Below are 17682 nucleotides of genomic sequence, written 5' to 3' on the forward strand. Positions count from 1 at the left end.
CTGGCTCCTGGGAAAAATCCTCATTTTTCAAGTTGCTACTTATTCTCTCGCAGCTCATGAGATCTTCCTTGTCTGCCTGAGGCTGTGGGGTTGTTACAGTTGCTCAGACCCGAAAATGGGCTCCAGTGGACACGTCCCATTTAGTTCGTTCAGTCACTCGCTCGCTGTCGCTCCGTGAACACTTGGGTCCTTGTCCTGTGCCGGGCCTCGTGCAGCAAACGGTGCAGACAGCAATCTGACGAGCCCCACAGCCGGCTCTAGAGGGCATGGGATGGGCAGGAGGGGCCCCAGGGGCTCTAGGGGTTGAGGCGGTTCCCTCCAGGCTGGTGTGTTTGCAGGACTCGGAGGGGAGGAGGTGGACGGGTTACTGCGGGGCGGGAACAAAGCAGAAAGCAGTTTGGGCCCAAATAGAGGAACGTGAGGTGACGATGGTTCTCGGTATTCCCTCCCCCATCCCCCGCCCACCTCCACTTGCAACTTAGGGTTTGGGGGCAACTTAAAAGTTAGCAGAGCCTTTTCTTTCTTTCCCTTTCTTTCTTTCTTTCTTCTTTCTTTTTCTTTCTTTCTTTCTTTCTTTTTCTTTCTCTTTCCTTTCTTTCTTTCTTTTAATTATGTTTTGTTAGTCACCATACAGTACATCCCTAGTTTTTGATGTCAAGTTCGGTGATTCATTGTTTGCGTATAACACCCAGTGCACCATGCAATACGTGCCCTCCTTACTACCCATCACCAGTCTATCCCATTCCCCCACCTCCTCCCCTCTGAGGCCCTCAGTTTCCCAGAGTCCACAGTCTCTCATGCTTCATTCCCCGTTTCCCCCCCTTCAGTTTTCCCTCCCTTCCCCTAATGTCCTCCCTATTTCTTATGTTCCATAAATGAGTGAAATCATATGATAATTGTCTTTCTCTAGCAGAGCCTTTTCTAATGATGTATGTGTGGTAAGAAGAGAAAACCATTTACTTCTCAGGCTTTCTCTGAGGAGGAGTAAAGCAAATCAACCCGAGGCTGTTGGGTGAGAGGTGGCTTGGGCACTTTGTCCTTGAGTCCTGGATAAGGATCTGACCCCAACCTTTGGATGTCTAAAGAAAGAAAACGAAGCTTCAGCTTTCTTTGATCTCATTTTTCACTGCTAAGGGTGAAGAATCCCCAGGAAAGACAGCTCTTTTAAGAAAACGAGGTGCTCGGGATGTGGCCTAGAGTGGGAGAGGGAAGGTGTGTGGGGCATTTCACTGCTCAGCATGAGGAAGGAAAAGGCTGCGGTCCCAGGGGCGGAGAAGCAGCTGGGACGCTAGGACCGCAGTGGTTCTGGGAGGGGAGAGGCTGGCAGGAAAGAAGGAGGAAAGGGAGAGCGGCTGCGGCCTGNNNGAGGCCGCCACTAGGCGGGACAGCCAGGGAAATGCCCGGCCGCTTCCGGGGTGGGTCACACCCAAACAGAGAAGGCAGTGTGGCTGGAGGTGGACTGACTCGGGGGCTTTCGTGAGCAGGTGGCATTCCCTCTGAACCAGGTGGTGTTTGATGGTCACCTCAACCCTGTCCAGGCGTCCTCAGGTCTCTGGGCACAACAACTTGCTTTTTAAAGCAAAGGCACTGATGTCCGAAACGGAGCGCGGCCACCCCTCACTCTGTTAGTGCCGGGGCGCTTCCCGAATGACCATCCTTACCCAAAGAAATCCCGGCCAGTCTTTGTTCAGTTATACGTTTTATTCTCTAATAGGTACAATACTAAAATAAACACAAATTAAAAAAAAGTTTTATTAAAACAAAACTGTACAAAAAAGCAGTATACTACATTTTAATTACAGAACAGTCTACTGTCCAAAAGGCACTAATCCAGAATAGGAGATACAATGATACAGGACTCATTTGAACTATTTTAATCAATACAATAGAGCACTTGTTTCTTTGACCATTTACATCTAGAAACAAGGGCTTTTTGCTACAGTCATTACACATTGTTATAAATATGAGTCCCACAGGTGAAGGTGCAGTATCACTCTCCCTAGACAAGGTTCACGCCAAGAGGGACTGCTGTGGGGCTGAGAGGTGGTGGGCAGCGGGGGTGGGGCCCGGGCCCGGGGAAAGGCGACCGCCCTGGGCGCACAGAGCTTGTCTTCCGGCCTGGCCTCTCAGATGGTTGGTTTCTGGCCATTACTGGCAGCCACTTTACCCCCCTCTTGTGTGTTAGCACCGGGAAAGTGGGTTCTGAGATGCTCCAGGGAACTGGGGCTGGAGGTCTGGGTGATGAAGCGCCAGCAGCTCAGCAGAGGGGAGGCATTTTGGTAACCTGATCTGAAAAAGGCAGCAACTACTCGGAAGAGGGACACAGAGCCCAGGGTCGGCCCGTGAGCTGGGCACTGGAGCCAGGCAGAGCCCCCTGCTACTTTCTGGGCAGACTTTGGGCCCAGAACTGAGAGGTCCTGCATCTCCTCCTGAGGGACCCGGTGGAGTCTTACGTTAGAGAGATCTGACAATCTTTTGTTTTGGAAGTTGCTTTCTAGAAGTGGGATTCTACTTCCCAGAGGCCATGCCCTGCCTCACTGCTGCCTCAGGACCATGAGCAGCTCCTGGGCAGGGAGAGGGCCAAGCTCTGTCCACCTCTCCATGTTCGGTGGCCTGGAAAACTCTCTAAACCCCAGATTTCCTTCTCTAATAGACTCTGGACCTAAGGAAGAGAGATACTGCAGCTTTCCAAACAGTGTCATACACATATAAGACAAAGACAGGCATCTGATGTTAACAAAAATAAGTAACAAAGAAATAGGATTAAACCAAATCTCTTCTCACAGCATCCTATACTACATCCTCCTTCTGCTTAGCAGAAAATTGTACGTACACAAAAATACAAATACACAATTTTGTAGAACAGTCTGATTTTAATATATTTATATATATTTATATTTATACGAGTGGCAGGTTAGTTCATTATATAGAGCTTTTTGCACTTTTGGCTCATATGCAACAAGGCTTATAAATTCAGCTTTAGCTTTCATTCAGGTTTTATAGCTTTTGAACAATTGTTTTCACATTTAAAGCAGCATCCAATTTGCACTAGGAGTTTGTGGTGATTACAGGAAAGATGGGGTCAGGAGGTTACTGACAGGGAAGGCAGGGCCAGGGACAGATATACATTCCAGTGTGTGTGGCGATGTCAGAGGATTGCTACGGGACAGAGTTGACCATGATGACCCCTTGAGGTAGACTGAACACCTTACAGCAGACTCAGACACAGGTGCGACTCCCCTCAGGGACACATGGTGCACAAGATGGGGGACAGAGACCAGAAGACGCCAAAGGGAAACACAAAGACTAAGACACACGACGGCCAAGGCAGGGAAGGGCGCTCAGCCCCAAACCCATCTGGCAGGGACCCCACACAGCCCGTCGCAGATACTCGAGTATTTGGTGGACGCTGAGACTTTCAGGCAGTCCCAAGGCATCTGGTCCATGGTATCTGATCAGATTGTGACTGTCAAACTCACTTTCCATTTTATAACCTGCTGCACCAGCTCGTTCCCACCCGTGCCAGGAACAGGCAGACAGAGCTGCCCGTGGTTCTGCGACGGGAACGAGTCCCCAGCACTGTGCGGGCGCCGGAGTGTTCAGGTCCAGTTCACTGAGAAGCAAGTGGGCCTCTTCTGCCTGGCGCTGCCCTGCACTGCTGTTCCCGGCCGCACGGCTGTTCCCCTGCTCTGCGGCACTCCTGCGCATGCGCACCTGGGGCCACTGACAAGCCCTCGGGGAAGGGGTCCACACTAGCGTCTGCAGGACGGGGCGACAGCGCACGGCCCGATTCCGGGTTGGTGTGACGCGCTCCAGAGCGGCCTCCCTCTCCCTACCACCACGGCAGTGGTCTCCCATTGGTTCACTTTCTTCAACCCGCCTCCCTTCTCTACCCAAATCCAAAGAATTCCTCTGGCAAATCTGCCCATACCTGTTAAATGTGAAAGTCCACCATTTGGGTTATTACATTGTCTGAACAAAAACGCTGGATTATTAATGAAAATAAAGTGCCTGGGTATGGATTTGTCCATTTTGCAAAAACTTTCTAACGCACCAACAAATCATCTGAGCGCTGCTTAGTGCCGTGATGTGAACAGAGTGCAGTCACAAAATAATTCGTCGTACACCCACCACATAATAAAGGCCCCGAATTTAGGTCAGACTTCAATTACTTTAAAAAAGAAGCAAACAAATAACCTCACACTCATTTTCAAAGACACACTTTTGATCTTGCTTCACCCCCAGCGATGAAGGCCCTTCTGAGCCCTTGTGAGCAGACATCCTGATCCCTCAAATCTAGGAAGAGAGGACAGGGAGAGGCAGCCAGGGTTCCAGTGATTAATGATGGCAAATGAATCATTGTGTTTTTAACTATGATTATCTGACTCTTTGCCCTCTTGGATCTGGATGCACTTTCCAGCTGCGGACAAAGACAGACTGAATTCTGCTCTGTGGCTGACTTGCTCTTCCCCATCTTCCCCACTCAGTAGCTGTAGAGCTCGCAAAGCGGGCTCCTTAACATTCTCTATGAACCGAGACTGGAACCCCATCAACAGAGACATCCCTAAAAAGCAGCACAGGGAAGAGTGACAAAGCCAGCCTGACGGGGCAATGACAACGTCGCCCTGCCCAGGAGCTTGCCTGCAGAACGCCAGGGACCCTGGAGAGGGGCAGCTATGTGTCCCCACCCCCGGGGGCTAAGTGCAGGGTGGGAAGGGATGGGGGCAGGGCACAGGCCGACTCTCTGGCAGGTTCCAGAGGTCTGTAACTTGCTTAGGCACTTAAAAAACGTAACTAGAAATGTATCCTTGGAAGGTAACTGCATACCCAACGGTGACTATGGCCGTGGAAGGGAGGGAGGGGAGCCCAGGGGGAATCAGAGAAGGCTGTGGGCTCTTCAGGGAGGCAACTAGGATGTTCTTGGTATCTTCCGGCAGGGGAGCATCCCATCTTGCAGCCTGCGGGAATCTGAAGAAACCAGGGCCGGGCCCAGTAGGGGCTTTTCTCTTTCCTGTTTCTGCAGACCAGAGTGAACGGGTAGGGGAGAGCAGGTGTGTGGGAAGTCGGGACAGTCTGCTCTAGACTCTCGGCCACAGGACTGCACAGGCCTGCTTTCTATTATCCGTGTGAGAAAAACTGCTGGGAAAAGAAGAGGCCCTTTCGAAAGGAGTGTTCTGGCAAAACCAGTGAGGAGTCAAAAGCCTTGCCAGAGATGCCGATGCTTGAAGGGAGAAGCTCCCCACCCCCCACCCCTGCCCCCAAGAACTTTGGTTTTGGTTTCATGGTGCCCATTTTCAGAGATGCAGGATTAAGGGGCTCACTGACTCTAACATTGAAATGGGGTTTTCAAGGCAAATTACTAACAATAATGCTCTTGAAAGGAGCCCACAGCTGAGCTCTCACCTTCATTCAATCCACTCTACTAATGTATGCGCTGCCTACCCCGCCTATGAATCTGGCATAAAAACAAAAGAGTTCAATGTAATATCACTAGAGTGGCTGCTGTTTACATTAATACAGCACTAATGTCGTTTTGTTTCCAGTTTAATAGCTTCAATGAATGATGAAGTGGAAAAATGACCCTCGTAAGTTTGTGCTGGGCTCTTAGTTCCAGTAAAGCAACAAAAGGGGAGCGGTTTCTGGGCTTAAAGGAAGCCAGAAAACAAGACTGAAATTTCGACTTGACCTGGAAGTGATGGGAAGCTGGAAAAACTATAAAGGCAACACAAATCTTGTGACTCATCTCTGCCACGTATACTGGTTGGTTAAGAGTCACGTGCTCTTTCCAAGGACGGAGTTAATGTCTCCATTCCAAAATTTCAGTGGCACCCAACTGGCACCAGAGATGCTAAATCTGGATCAATAGCTAAACGGAAGGCACACGTAACTTGCTCCCTTCACATTAGGATGGGGTTTTTGTGGGTTTTATTTTGGTGGGGGGGGAATAGATAATCAAATAACCCCATGAGCCAGCTAATGAAACAAGGTACCTATTACAGCGGCCACAAATCCCAAGTAGTCAACCTGGTGGATCCACTCACGCGGCCACTCCAATGGGGGCTTTCCTCTGGGGCGGGTTCCACTCTCTTGGGCTTCAACGATGCCTAGGACACGACAGAGTGGATGAAAAGAGGGGGGGGACAGCCAGCCCTTGAGAACCACTTATTTGCAAGATGAAAAGAGCTGGAGAAGTGAGGGGGAGAGAAACATGGAATTTCAGTCCTGTCCTCAGGTCAGCTTGGAGCCCGTGCCCCTGACAGTAGTCACTGAGCTGCCTCCTGAACCCCGAGGCGGCTTGCCCGTGCCAGACTCTGGTTATCAGAAAGTTCTTATGCTAAGCCCAAATCTGCACCTGTCTCCATGCAGGGCAGACACGAATACCAGAGTTCCAGAACCTCCTACTGGCTCAGCCCCACTGCCTCTCATGACTGTGACGGACGTGACAGCAGAATGCGCTGGAATGGCTTAGCTAAACACTTCTGTGCAGAAGCAGGATGCCTTAAAGTAACAGGCACTACGAAGAAGCTTGAAGAGCTAGAGAGAAAACAGTAAGTGTGTGAGATTTTTAACATTCTCTGCCTCAACTAACTGGAACTACACCCAAGGAGTGTTAATAAATTCTACTTCTCCTCAAAACACAGATGAGACAGACATACTGTTTCCTCCCCCCAAAAAGGCAGGAGTTCACATTTGCCTTCTGGAGACAGGATGCTTGAAACAAGGGGTTTCACATCACAGCTGCAGAGCCTCCCTGAGGTCACTACGTTTCTACTAGCACTAAGCAAGGAGAAAGGCCAAGGGGAAGATGCTCTCATGTCTGGGTCTCAAGGTAACACTAGTTCAATGTCAGAGGGAATGAAGGGCACGGAGAGATGACAGCATTGGGACAGGGGGCTGGCAGGAATTATCCAGCGTGGTCGTAGGAGAAAACAGAACAGGTTAAATGCAGTGATTTCACTCAGAGCAATGCCAGGCCGACTCCGTGGTCCATTCTCCAACGAACATCCTACTAAGATGAAAGCAGCAACTGAGAGCTCACTCTTCCCCATTAAGGTGGTCCTGCTCAGTGTGAGTCTGAATCTTCAAGAATAAACGAGACAGAACACTCAGCACAGTGCCTGGCACACAGTCCATGTTCAGTAAATGTCAGCTGCTATTATGAGCTCTGAATGCTTCAGATCTGAATGTTTGTCTCTTGTTGCATCATGATTTAGAATGACGTCTTTACTCTGTTTTCTTGTAAGAGCAACGTCTGGCGTTTTCTTCCAAAAAATATGTATTTCATGGGTAAGGACTACCTATGTTTTCATGGATTTTGGTGAGTTAGCTTTTTTTTTCTTTTTAGTGGGGGCTGCTGGTGGTACCGGCATTTATGGTGTAGGGCGTTCTGAATCACTGTAGTAGCCTCTGGAAACACCTGGGGAGGGAGATGTCTTGCCAGCTCCAGTTCTTTTTAGTAGCACCATTCCCTAAGCAGCACATCTAATCCTTTGATCCCTAAAATAGTAGATTGTGTTAGAAGGTTTTAACTGCAGTGATAATTCTATTTTCTTTGAATGTAAGCAGATAATCAGAATGTTCTGCTGGCTGTTTTAATGCATGTCTCACAAATCACAGAATTATACTCATCTAGTCAGTTCTCAGAATTGCAGATCTTAAGACAGATTCTCAATTGTAATGGAGATAGTTATGTTTCAGCAGCTGGGAAAATAAGGGATGGGATACTCTGCTCTTTGGGGTCATAAATTCACGATCATTCCAACTGTCAGAAGACTGACAGGATCCCACAGAAAGTCTAAACGACAGCGCATGTGTCTTGAAAGTAGGCTCTTAGGGGTGGGGCTGAAAGTCCCTTTTAGATCATACAGGAAGAGCAGCACTGGGTAAGAACTTTAAATGGCATTTTTCCTGATTTAGCCCAACTACTATACACTTGGACGTATTTTTGAGGAGAAAAAGAATAAAAGACCCTAAGGCAGAACCTTTTCCCAAATTTGTGTGTGTGTGTGTGTGTGTGTGTGTGTGTACAGGGGGAGAGAACAGTTATAGAGAAGCAGCCTACCTCAGCATTTTCTTCAAACTGAAGTTTAGCATTTGGTTAGGATCCCTTCTGATACGTGGGCAGGGGAAAAGGTCTGTATGAGGGTAAGCAGCAAAACATGAACAAAAGGCTCATGGGCCAGGCTCCTGAGCACAGCTGGGAACCACACGGGAAAGGAGCAGCTCGAGGAGACACTCGGCACCACGCGGGTATTTGCGTAGACTAACTCTTGATATAACTGAATGAAGACTCCTGCAAGTGCTAAAAAAACAAAAGCATATTCTAGATCAAGGCGCAGCAGCTTCGGTCCAGTGGGAGGCTTCGGCAGGGAGAACAGCAGGCATCCTGGGCAGGGGCCTGCGTAAGGCGTCAAGACCACCCGATGCTCAGTGGGTAGGACAAGGTGGATGAAGAGAAAGGAAGAAAAGTGGAAGGGAGAGAAAGAGAACATCGACTTGGAAGGGCTAGGGAGACAATCCCACCAGCTCGGCAGAACAAGAGAGAAAACTCTGGCTAAGAAAAGGCTGCCGATACAAGGAAGTTGGTAGTTGCCGTGTAAGAGCGGTGTTGGGGAACGCACGTGTATCCAGTAACCTCCGGACAATGCAAATATCAGGACTCCAATTATGCCATATAATTGTTTAAAGCCCATATGTGTTTGTATGTGTTTGCATCATGTCTGATGTACATCGTATGATCCAATGAGGAAAATGTGTAAATTCCCATTTGATACTTTCTGATGGTGATGACAATAGAAATACCAAGTAACCAGGGAAAGAATTAAAACCCTGGGGAGCTTGTTAAGCAGTAAACGTCCTCAAGTTAGGCCGCACAATACGCTAGCTGGCTAGCAAGCCAGACAGAGTCGTGGAGGCCTTGTCAGGGGTTGAATCAGTTTGGGATTCCGGCTGTAGTCTCCACCAAAGGTGGAGCAGGTTGAAACTGGATGTGAGGCAGAGGTTTCAAATGATGTAGAAGTCAAATGGGGAGCAACAGCAAAGGTTTCCATTCTGAGGCTGAAATAACTCCAAATCCTTCTCTTTCACTGAGGAGAGGACATGAACACCATGTCATTATTTTAGTTTACTGAGTTGCTGTTCCAAATGTTCTTGGGAGCATTCGTGCTAAAAGGGAACAGGGAATGGGAGATCTGCCATTTCCAATCACATAAAGGACAGAAATCCTTTTAATTATGACCATGCCAATCTACATCTTGCTAAAACAGCTAATTACATGTCAGGAGGACACTCAGTCATTCAGCACAATTGTCATTATATTTTTATATATTCATTCTGTGCCACCCCCCGCAATTACCATGGTTACAATTTGAAAGGATTCAGGCAAACCTTCATTTGATCACAGCACACCAATGTGAATTTGAGAGTTAATTATGGATGTACGGAGCCACTTTCATTAAAAGAGAAAATGCAAATGGAGTTAAGGGAGTGGCACCCTGAGATGTCTGAACTGGGAGCCGAGCTGTGCGCACACACCCTACTCAGGTCAGCGTCCGGCAGCCACAGGGACCACACACGCTCGACAACGGCCCCACGCCGCTGCACCGTGGGGTGCAGACACCCCGGAGAAGGCACAGTGCTGCTGTCCAAGTCAATCCCCAAACTCGCCAAGTAAAAAGGACATCAGGAGAGCAAGGCAAAGCCTCCTGCAGATGCACCCTTGTTTGCCGTTAGGGCGCTGCACTGGCTAATGCGCTAAGGCGCGTGGAATGGGGCTGGTTAGCGGTCAGTGGTGTAACATGCTAGTTAGACTTCACCTGAATGGAATTGACTGGATTTAGTTCTGCTTACTGCTTGGCCCCAAGTATCATGTGTCATGTGAAGCTAAAAAAGAAGTCCAGTGATCTGTACTTTGTTACCCATGACATCTACTACATCCTCAAGGTCCTTGGGTGATGGTAAGAACAGGGTGTAAGATCCTTTGGTGCAGCCAGAGCTTCCCTCTCTTCACCATATCTACTTCCCTCTTAATTACAAAGGAAAACTAATGTTATCGGAAAGCGGGTTTCTCAGATCGTTAGCTTTCTCTTTGCTACTGCTTCTCATCTCCACCAAGAAAGAATAATGAAGCTGATGTAGAAACCTCACAGTTTATGAACTTCCAGCTTTTGAACGTCCATAGATAGGAACAACGTTACACTTCAGAGTAAGCAAGTCAACCATTGATGGGTCCTCTAAGATGGCAAAAGCAGTAGCTTATCACTTTTAGCTTATAAGTAAAGAGAATTAAGAACACCTTTTCTGAACATAACCTGTTTGTGAGAGGAGTTTCTGTAATCAGAAAAGGGACTTGTAGGCTTGATGTATTTAAAAAGCCTTTCCCACCACCTCAGTAGGGTAGTTCTCCTGAGGGTGGTAAAGAAATCTTTCCTCTTAAGTGATAGTCATCTTTTGAAAAGAAGAGCATATAACGAAGGAGATGGCGGTGCCAGAAAAGAAAAGGCCTCTGCTTTGACAACAGGCTATGGTCAGAGAAATCCTTACAGGATAACCTGGTCACTCAGAGTTGCCTCCCTGGGAAAACCTCATGTTCTCATTATGGTGCAATACCTTCAAACTGGAAAACTTAGGTGTAACAAAGTAATGTAAATTAGACAGTTCAGAAATTTAGAAACAGGAAGAAGGTTTTCAGGACATGCAGCTCTGTTAGCCAAATGCAATATGGCTGACAACTGATCCCCGAATCCTGAGTAAACATCCTTGCTATTTAGAGAGCACACAAAAAGGAATGTTTTAAATGTGTAATTCCCACCCCTGGCCCAGTGCATCCCCCAGCCCACCGCTATGCCCCACACAGACGCCACCAGCAGAGCTGGTCCGTGCGTCCAACTTCCGCTTGGGAAATCTTGACAAACAAATCCGGCTCAGTAAAGCTATAAATGGATTTGGCTGGTCTCAATGCAGCCCCAATGAATACAGTAGTAAAACATTACTAATAATCACAACAACAAAATGACAAAATCTATCACCACTCTGACCTAAGATTTAAATCACAGACAGAGATTAACACAGAAAACCAACGTACAACGTGAAGGGTCAGGACTATTCAGTGTAGAGTGCTACTGAGCACAAGATCATCAATAACAAGAAAAATTATTGCCTAAGAATCTGTTGAGACTCATTGTGGGGAAAAATACTCTGGTTGTTCTCTGAACAAGAAAAGACAAAAAGCAGTTTTAAAAGGCAGAGCCACAAGTTAAATGGGAAGACTGCTTCTACCCAAACCCTTCTTAAGACCAAGAGAGTAAGGACTTGAAGTTCACATTTTTAGGACAGGGGTGGGAGGATCATGTATGAAGAAGGGATTATTTCCACTGTTATGGGCAGAGATAATGCGGCTGGTCAGTGGAATATGTAGCTGGTCAAAAAGATGGCCTGCAAGACAGGAAGAAGTGTTTGTGTGAAGAGATGGACCACACCCACCTACTCTGCCTACTGTGGAACATAAAAACCCCAGCAAAGATGTCAGCTCAAGATGAGGCCTTAGTATCAGAGGCCAGAGACAAATGGAAGAGAAGCTGTTCACAGACGGAGACGAAGTGACTGGAGATTCCTGATGAAATGAGTCTATTTACACCTGGTGCCTGATAGCTGGAGTCCAGGAAGGAAGTGTGTAAAGACAAAGGCCAAATAGGGAGAACTGAAACAAGTGTATGAATGAGCTCTTCATGAGTTGTCCCCTCCGAGGTAAAAAATATATGTGGATATCTGGCCCCAACAGTGGTGCTGCTGGTCACTGGACTGCCTGCCATCCTAGATCCACCAGAATGGGGGTACTGGATTTGCACACTCCAGTGGTGATGAGCTGCTTCCTCACTCAAATCTTTTTAGGTGGTCACCTCTACTGAGCTAGAGTGAAAGGTACCTTAAAGGGGTCTTCCTGTTCCAGGAGCCTTCTTCCTGTGAAGGAATAATAGGAGAATGTGGGGGGTGGGGCTGTCCCACCCAACGACAGTGTGTGGGAACTGGACAGATTCCCTAGGTAGGTGGAAGGTGACCACACTTATCAACCACTTTAAAGGATTGAGACTGTGAAGAAAATTGCCCTAACGGGTACTCAACAATTATAAGCTTTGCTGAAATAAACCTGAAATAAACAAAAATGTCTATTTGGTACTGACTGGCACCAGAAGGTCACAGCTAAGAGTGTACTGTACTGCCCTCCCTGGCCTTCGTCCTACGTTAGGGTTATCAACAGCAAGGCAGAAATCTCACTAGGATGGTCCATCTTTCGAAGGTCCCTTTGTAAGGCTGTGTTGCAAGAGGAGTAGAAGTTTACCCATGTGACTATAGTAATTCAATGAAAGTGTCTTAAAAAAAAAAAAATGACAAGTTACAAGAACTGCCGACAAGGTTCCCCATCCCCCCCTCCGTCTTCCTTACTAGGGAAGAGCAGTCCTGAAACAGTCCTCTGGGGCCTGAGGGAAGTACAATATGGAGTAAGAGAAGAGGGACACAACAACCAAAAAGCACAGAACGTGATTTTTTTAAGAGCCTGGCTCTTTTCCCTTCAGTAAGAGAGCAGTTTAGGGTTTCTATTTAAATACCACCAAACCTGAAAAAGCTCTTTTAAGAAAACAAATTCACTATCCAAAGATATTACAAATTAGACAGTGGCAACTCCATATGCCATTATAAGAACTAAGGTAGCCTGGATAAGAAAGAATTCAACCTGGTGACAAAAAAAAAAAAAAAAACAAACCCCTAAACAAAAAACAAACCACCAGTGGCAGATTTAAATCTAGGCCCCAAAGAACTACGTTTTTGCTCTTGGTGAAAAAGCAAAAGTTATATGTAAGGCAGCGGGTCTTAAGAGCAGGCCAGCAGTCTTCTTCAATTAAAAGTAGAAATCTGGATGAAAGATTCCTTCCTCCTGTTCCTACTGAACCCAATATGAGGCTATCCTGCATTGGTAGACATGTTCTTTCACTTTTTCCAGGTTGCCAGATAGGGTCCAGTACTGCTTTCATAGATACTGACTCTCCTTTATTCTCTGAAGCTTTTTTCCCTTCTTAAGGCCTTAAAACAATGAAACCTTTCAGCTCTTCTCTGGCAATCACTGTATTTCTTTAGAAACTGCAGCTGTCTTAACAGTTTGAGTCTGTTTCTTTAAAAAGACCAGCAAGAACAATCCCATCATAAAGAAGCTATCAATTATAATAATCTCCTTACAATAAATCATGGATGTGGCTTGTCAGACAGTATAGTTTTCTCTCTTCTTTTCTTTCTCAGTCAACTGAGATTAAGCAGACAAAATTCCACCGAAATGGAAAGATACAATATGTTATATTTCTTCTACGTAATATAAAAGGAAAGAAAGATAACATAATCTCCTAATTGAAATAAAAAGTCAAACACACCAAGAAAGAAAATGAGCAGGGGGATCATTCCTGAGAATAACAAATGCTACTCTTGAATTTGTTCGTTCAAGTAATACAGTAAAACAGAAAAGACTACCCCATTTTACTTCAGTTCTTGGAAGCTGGAAGAAGTATATACATTTTCTGCCTGAAATCCACAAACAAGAGCAGGCCCAGTCCCTGCCCACAGCTCTTCACAGTCACAGACCCATATAAGGTGGCATCTTCATGCCCTCTCGAAGGCTTCCGCACACTGGCCTAAGCAGGATGAACAGATACGGAGAAGACCTGGTCAGCATGTGCCTTAAGTCGAGTCAGACCAGCTAAAAACTGGTGGATATTTAATATCTCACTAACGAGGAAGGGAAAAACAAAGAAGGTCAGTCAGTCTCTCTCTCAATGGTTTTAGGCTGAATACGTTTGGTGGGGGAGGAGGGGTGAGGAGGTAAGGAAATGGCACCTTCCTTCCACCTTAGAAATCGTTCTCAGGTAACGGACGACAAGACAGAAGCCCTGTTTAATAGCCTGCCCCACATCCCCCTTTAAACAAGGCTTCACTGTGCGTAGAAAGGAGATGGAACGAGGCAGAAAATATACAGCAGTCATGCCTCCTTCAGACGCACCCTACGCTGCTACATTGAAGGCGGCTTCCTCTTCCCCACAGTGACAGTGTGTCACTTAATCGGGATGCCAAGAGATCATTTTCATACAAGGCCAGCAGATGTAATTTTCTTTGATGCATGAATAGTTCATCATTTTGCTACTAGATGACAAGGTGATCACAGGGTGACTTTATAACGCAAGTTCACTGTTTGGTATTTTGAGTTCTCAAAATGAAAAAAAGATTTATCAAATATAAATATCTTTAAAAAGTAACAAAAGTGCTACATATGTGATCAAGGAAAAAAATTCCATTAGTTACTGCCGCTTAAAGTAGATTAACTTTACAAATATTACCACATCCATTATCAATATGGCTTCCAATTGTTAAATAAATTGCCTGTAGCAATATAGCTTTTCACACCTCTACAAGGACAGAGTAAAGAGAACACCAAAGCAGTCACATCACGTTGTATCTCGAAGACCCACCACGTAAGTGGCAATTGTCCCCTGCTTTTTTCTGCTCCTATTTAGGAAAGTATTTGCATTTGTGATAGTCAGCCAGCATAATCCCACTCTAAAGTCCTCTATCAACCTCTCGTATTGAGGGGGCTTCAGTTAATGGATACAAAGACTGGAAGTTCATTCACACATTTGTGACCTTAGCTCCATCCTTGAAAGACTTTTTTTGGTAGCAGGGGAAAGGGGACACAAACAGGAGGCAGAGCAGCTTCCATGATGGCCTCCAGCACTTCTCCAGGCAGGCACACCTGTGCCACGCAATGTACAGTGGTTCTGAGAACTGGACTTAACATCCATTAGACATTCAGCTCACGTGTTTTTCCAATGCTCTCAAGCTGGGTTTTTTTTTTTTTTTTAAATGACTTTTGTTTTTTGTCTTTTTGTTTGTTTGAATCATGGTCCCAAAGGCAGAAGGCAGTATTTTATCTACTAAGTCACACAGCTTGTGAGAGAAAAGGATGTCTGTGTCAGGCATGTTAACATCAACCAAAATCTGAGATCAAGTTTTTCCATGGACATTCTTAGCACAGCACCCAAAGAAGTATATTCTAGCCACAGTGTGACTATTATGAGGCACGGCTTATTGCAGCTGGAAATCAATGATTCCCACACTGAGTGGGAATTCTAGTGTTCCTTTTACTCTGCGGATACTCCCCACATGGTGTCTGTCAATCCTGGGCCACACTACCTCAGCTTGCATCCTATCAGTCTTGGGGAAGGAAAAGGGTACAGACTAGTGTTACAGGAATCTAAAGGTACCCAAGGTTTTACACGTAGCCTAATATTGGAGAACTGAGGGCTATCTAAATACCTGGAAGCACTTTCTTGGAATGCTAAGACAGAGCAGCAAGATTTTCTAGCCTCGGGGGCTGGGAGAGGGAAGTTTGGTTGGTTGGTTGGTTATTATTTACTGGGAATTAATACTGAGAGAGTATATGCAAAGGCTGAGGGCACCATGCCATCTTCACAGAACAAGACCCTAACAGCTAACTGACATACAAGAAACTGCAAGTTATACTGTAAGAACACATGTTAAGGACCGAGGAAAGTCTGCTAAGGTGCTACGTCTAAACTAAGTTAACTTCTCCTGTTCAACCCTCCCTGATCAGTCGTCATCCAGGGCCTCTGTCTTGATTTCGTTGGCTCCTTGTCGGGCCAATGCCAAGATAGTGTGGTTGACTGCTGCCATTTCCACAGCTAATGAGATGGGGTCTTGGTGGTCACTATGGCTAGTGCTGTCATCCTAGATGTGCAGAAATAAGAAATAAATGTTATTAGTCGACTGGCAAAATTCTCCAGCTCACAGAAAGGCATGCGGAGGGCAAGGGGAGGCAGAACATTTGTGGGAGGAAACAGTGGGGGAGGGGCTCATGACACAGCAGAGGTGAAATGTATTTAAGTAGACACTGAATGGAAATAGGTCAGGACTTCCAATTGACATTTTTATGATTCAACAAATAAAAAGCACCAAAATGTTTTTTTCTTGCTAAGAATTTTATTCCTTCTATCAGAAAGACTGCTGGTGATGCTAATCAAATCTGATCATTCTAGTTTGCAACAAACATAGCACCAGTCATTGAAGGCCAAACTAGTGAGCTATTAAATTCTGGATTGGTACTCTTACAAACAGATTATCAGACCTCATGGTATCTCTCTACTGAACTCAGAAAACTGGACTAAACTATAGACACCGACATCTAATGGGTAAAAATGCATTTTTATAAAAGAACAAAAACCAAAAAAACTCTGAATTACAACAGGACAAAAGTCTAGCAGCCGGAAATGGTGACGGGAGACAATGTGCGGCACTCTCCTGCTGTAAGGCTGCTGTGCCAGGGAAGTGGCAGGTGTCGTATTTAGGGGGAGTGTGAAGCTTTCCTTCCGTGCACAGCTCAATGTGTTAAACAATAAAGCTGTGAAGGAAACTGGCATTGCAGGATGTTTGTCAGGCACTGAAGATGGTGTTACAAATAAGGGGTAAGTTTCTCACCTGTCACATCTTCAGGGGAACTCTGCATCAAAAAGCTCTGGAAAGGGTAAGCCCCTTTGGAAAAAAAAAATCATGGGACGTGCTCCCTTAGGGCATGTGGAAAAATCGGTGGAAATAATCCACCTACATTGGTAGACTGAAAGGTAACAGGAATGTTTCTGATTAGAAAGAATATTTTCTTGAATAAAATGTGGAGCTATGATTTGGAGGCCTAAAAAGAGAAAAGGTAACCCCTGGGAATTATGGGTATCATTGTTTCATTCCCATTTTCACAGATTGGTCTTTAGAGTTTAAAAGGGGGTGGCGTGCACTCTTGCAGCCTCTGCGTTCAAGCTGGTAAACAGAGGCTGTAAAATGATTGGCAGAAGGAAGAACATGGCAGACTATACTTAAGAGCTGGCTGGGGGGCCAGGAAGAGGTGTATATACACCATAGGAAAGAACAAAAGTTTCCCTGCTGGGGTTCAGAAGAGATCATACATTCTTTTCATATTCCAAACAGAAATGAATTTTAATTCCTATGACAATTTTAATGAAATCTGTCAAGAGGTATGTGGGGGGAAAATTCCCATGTTCTTAGTGACTGAATTATTCCATCCAGTGGCTACAATTAAATATATTTTTCCTCCCAAGCAATGAAGACTAAGTCAGGGTGAGGTGAGAAGACATGCATTTATGAGAGGATGTATGTGTCAATGTGCCAGAGACTCTGGAAGAACCACTCATCTGGGCATGAGGGTTCTCACTGCAATGGGGCCGTGGTGGGTGGGACCTTCCACTGTGTGCTGCATTGGTACATGTTTAGGCATGGATTACAGCTACCCAGTAGCCCCTAGTATTTCTCAAACATTGAGTGTGTGTGTGGTGGATGGTGTAACTTGCTTGTTTGGATCAGATCCTCCTCTCTTCTTCTACCTTCTCTGCTTCTCTGCCTCCCTCTGAACTTCTTCCCTCCTCCTCCTCCCCATTGCGTACTTGCCAAGTATCCTGTTGTATGACAATAAATCCATGTGGGTGAATAACAGTTTCTCACAAATTTAACAGGACAACTGAATCTTACCACATTCCTTTCAAATTACATGAAAATCTAACTACACACATGAGCAGCGTGGAGGGACACTAGATTGTCTCCTCTCCCCCTCCCCGCACAAAA

At 46.0% G+C, this 17682-nt stretch overlaps 1 protein-coding gene across 7 annotated transcripts in view; it reads right to left on the bottom strand.

Annotated features, from left to right (window-relative positions):
* Nucleotides 1-13295: 13295 nt before the first annotated feature.
* Nucleotides 13296-17682, bottom strand: part of HMBOX1 (homeobox containing 1) — a 177776-nt gene continuing 173389 nt past the window's right edge. For 3 of the 7 annotated variants that reach the window (XM_008705092.2, XM_008705091.2, XM_008705090.2), the window contains exon 10: nucleotides 13299-15783. In XM_008705092.2, the coding sequence (XP_008703314.1) occupies nucleotides 15646-15783 (138 nt within the window). In that variant the 3' untranslated portion in view covers nucleotides 13299-15645. The other 4 variants (XM_040626466.1, XM_040626465.1, XM_040626467.1 and 1 more) reach the window with 3 other exon arrangements.

Source organism: Ursus maritimus, unplaced genomic scaffold (genome assembly GCF_017311325.1).
Source record: "Ursus maritimus isolate PB19 unplaced genomic scaffold, ASM1731132v1 scaffold_11, whole genome shotgun sequence".
NCBI lineage: Eukaryota > Metazoa > Chordata > Mammalia > Carnivora > Ursidae > Ursus > Ursus maritimus.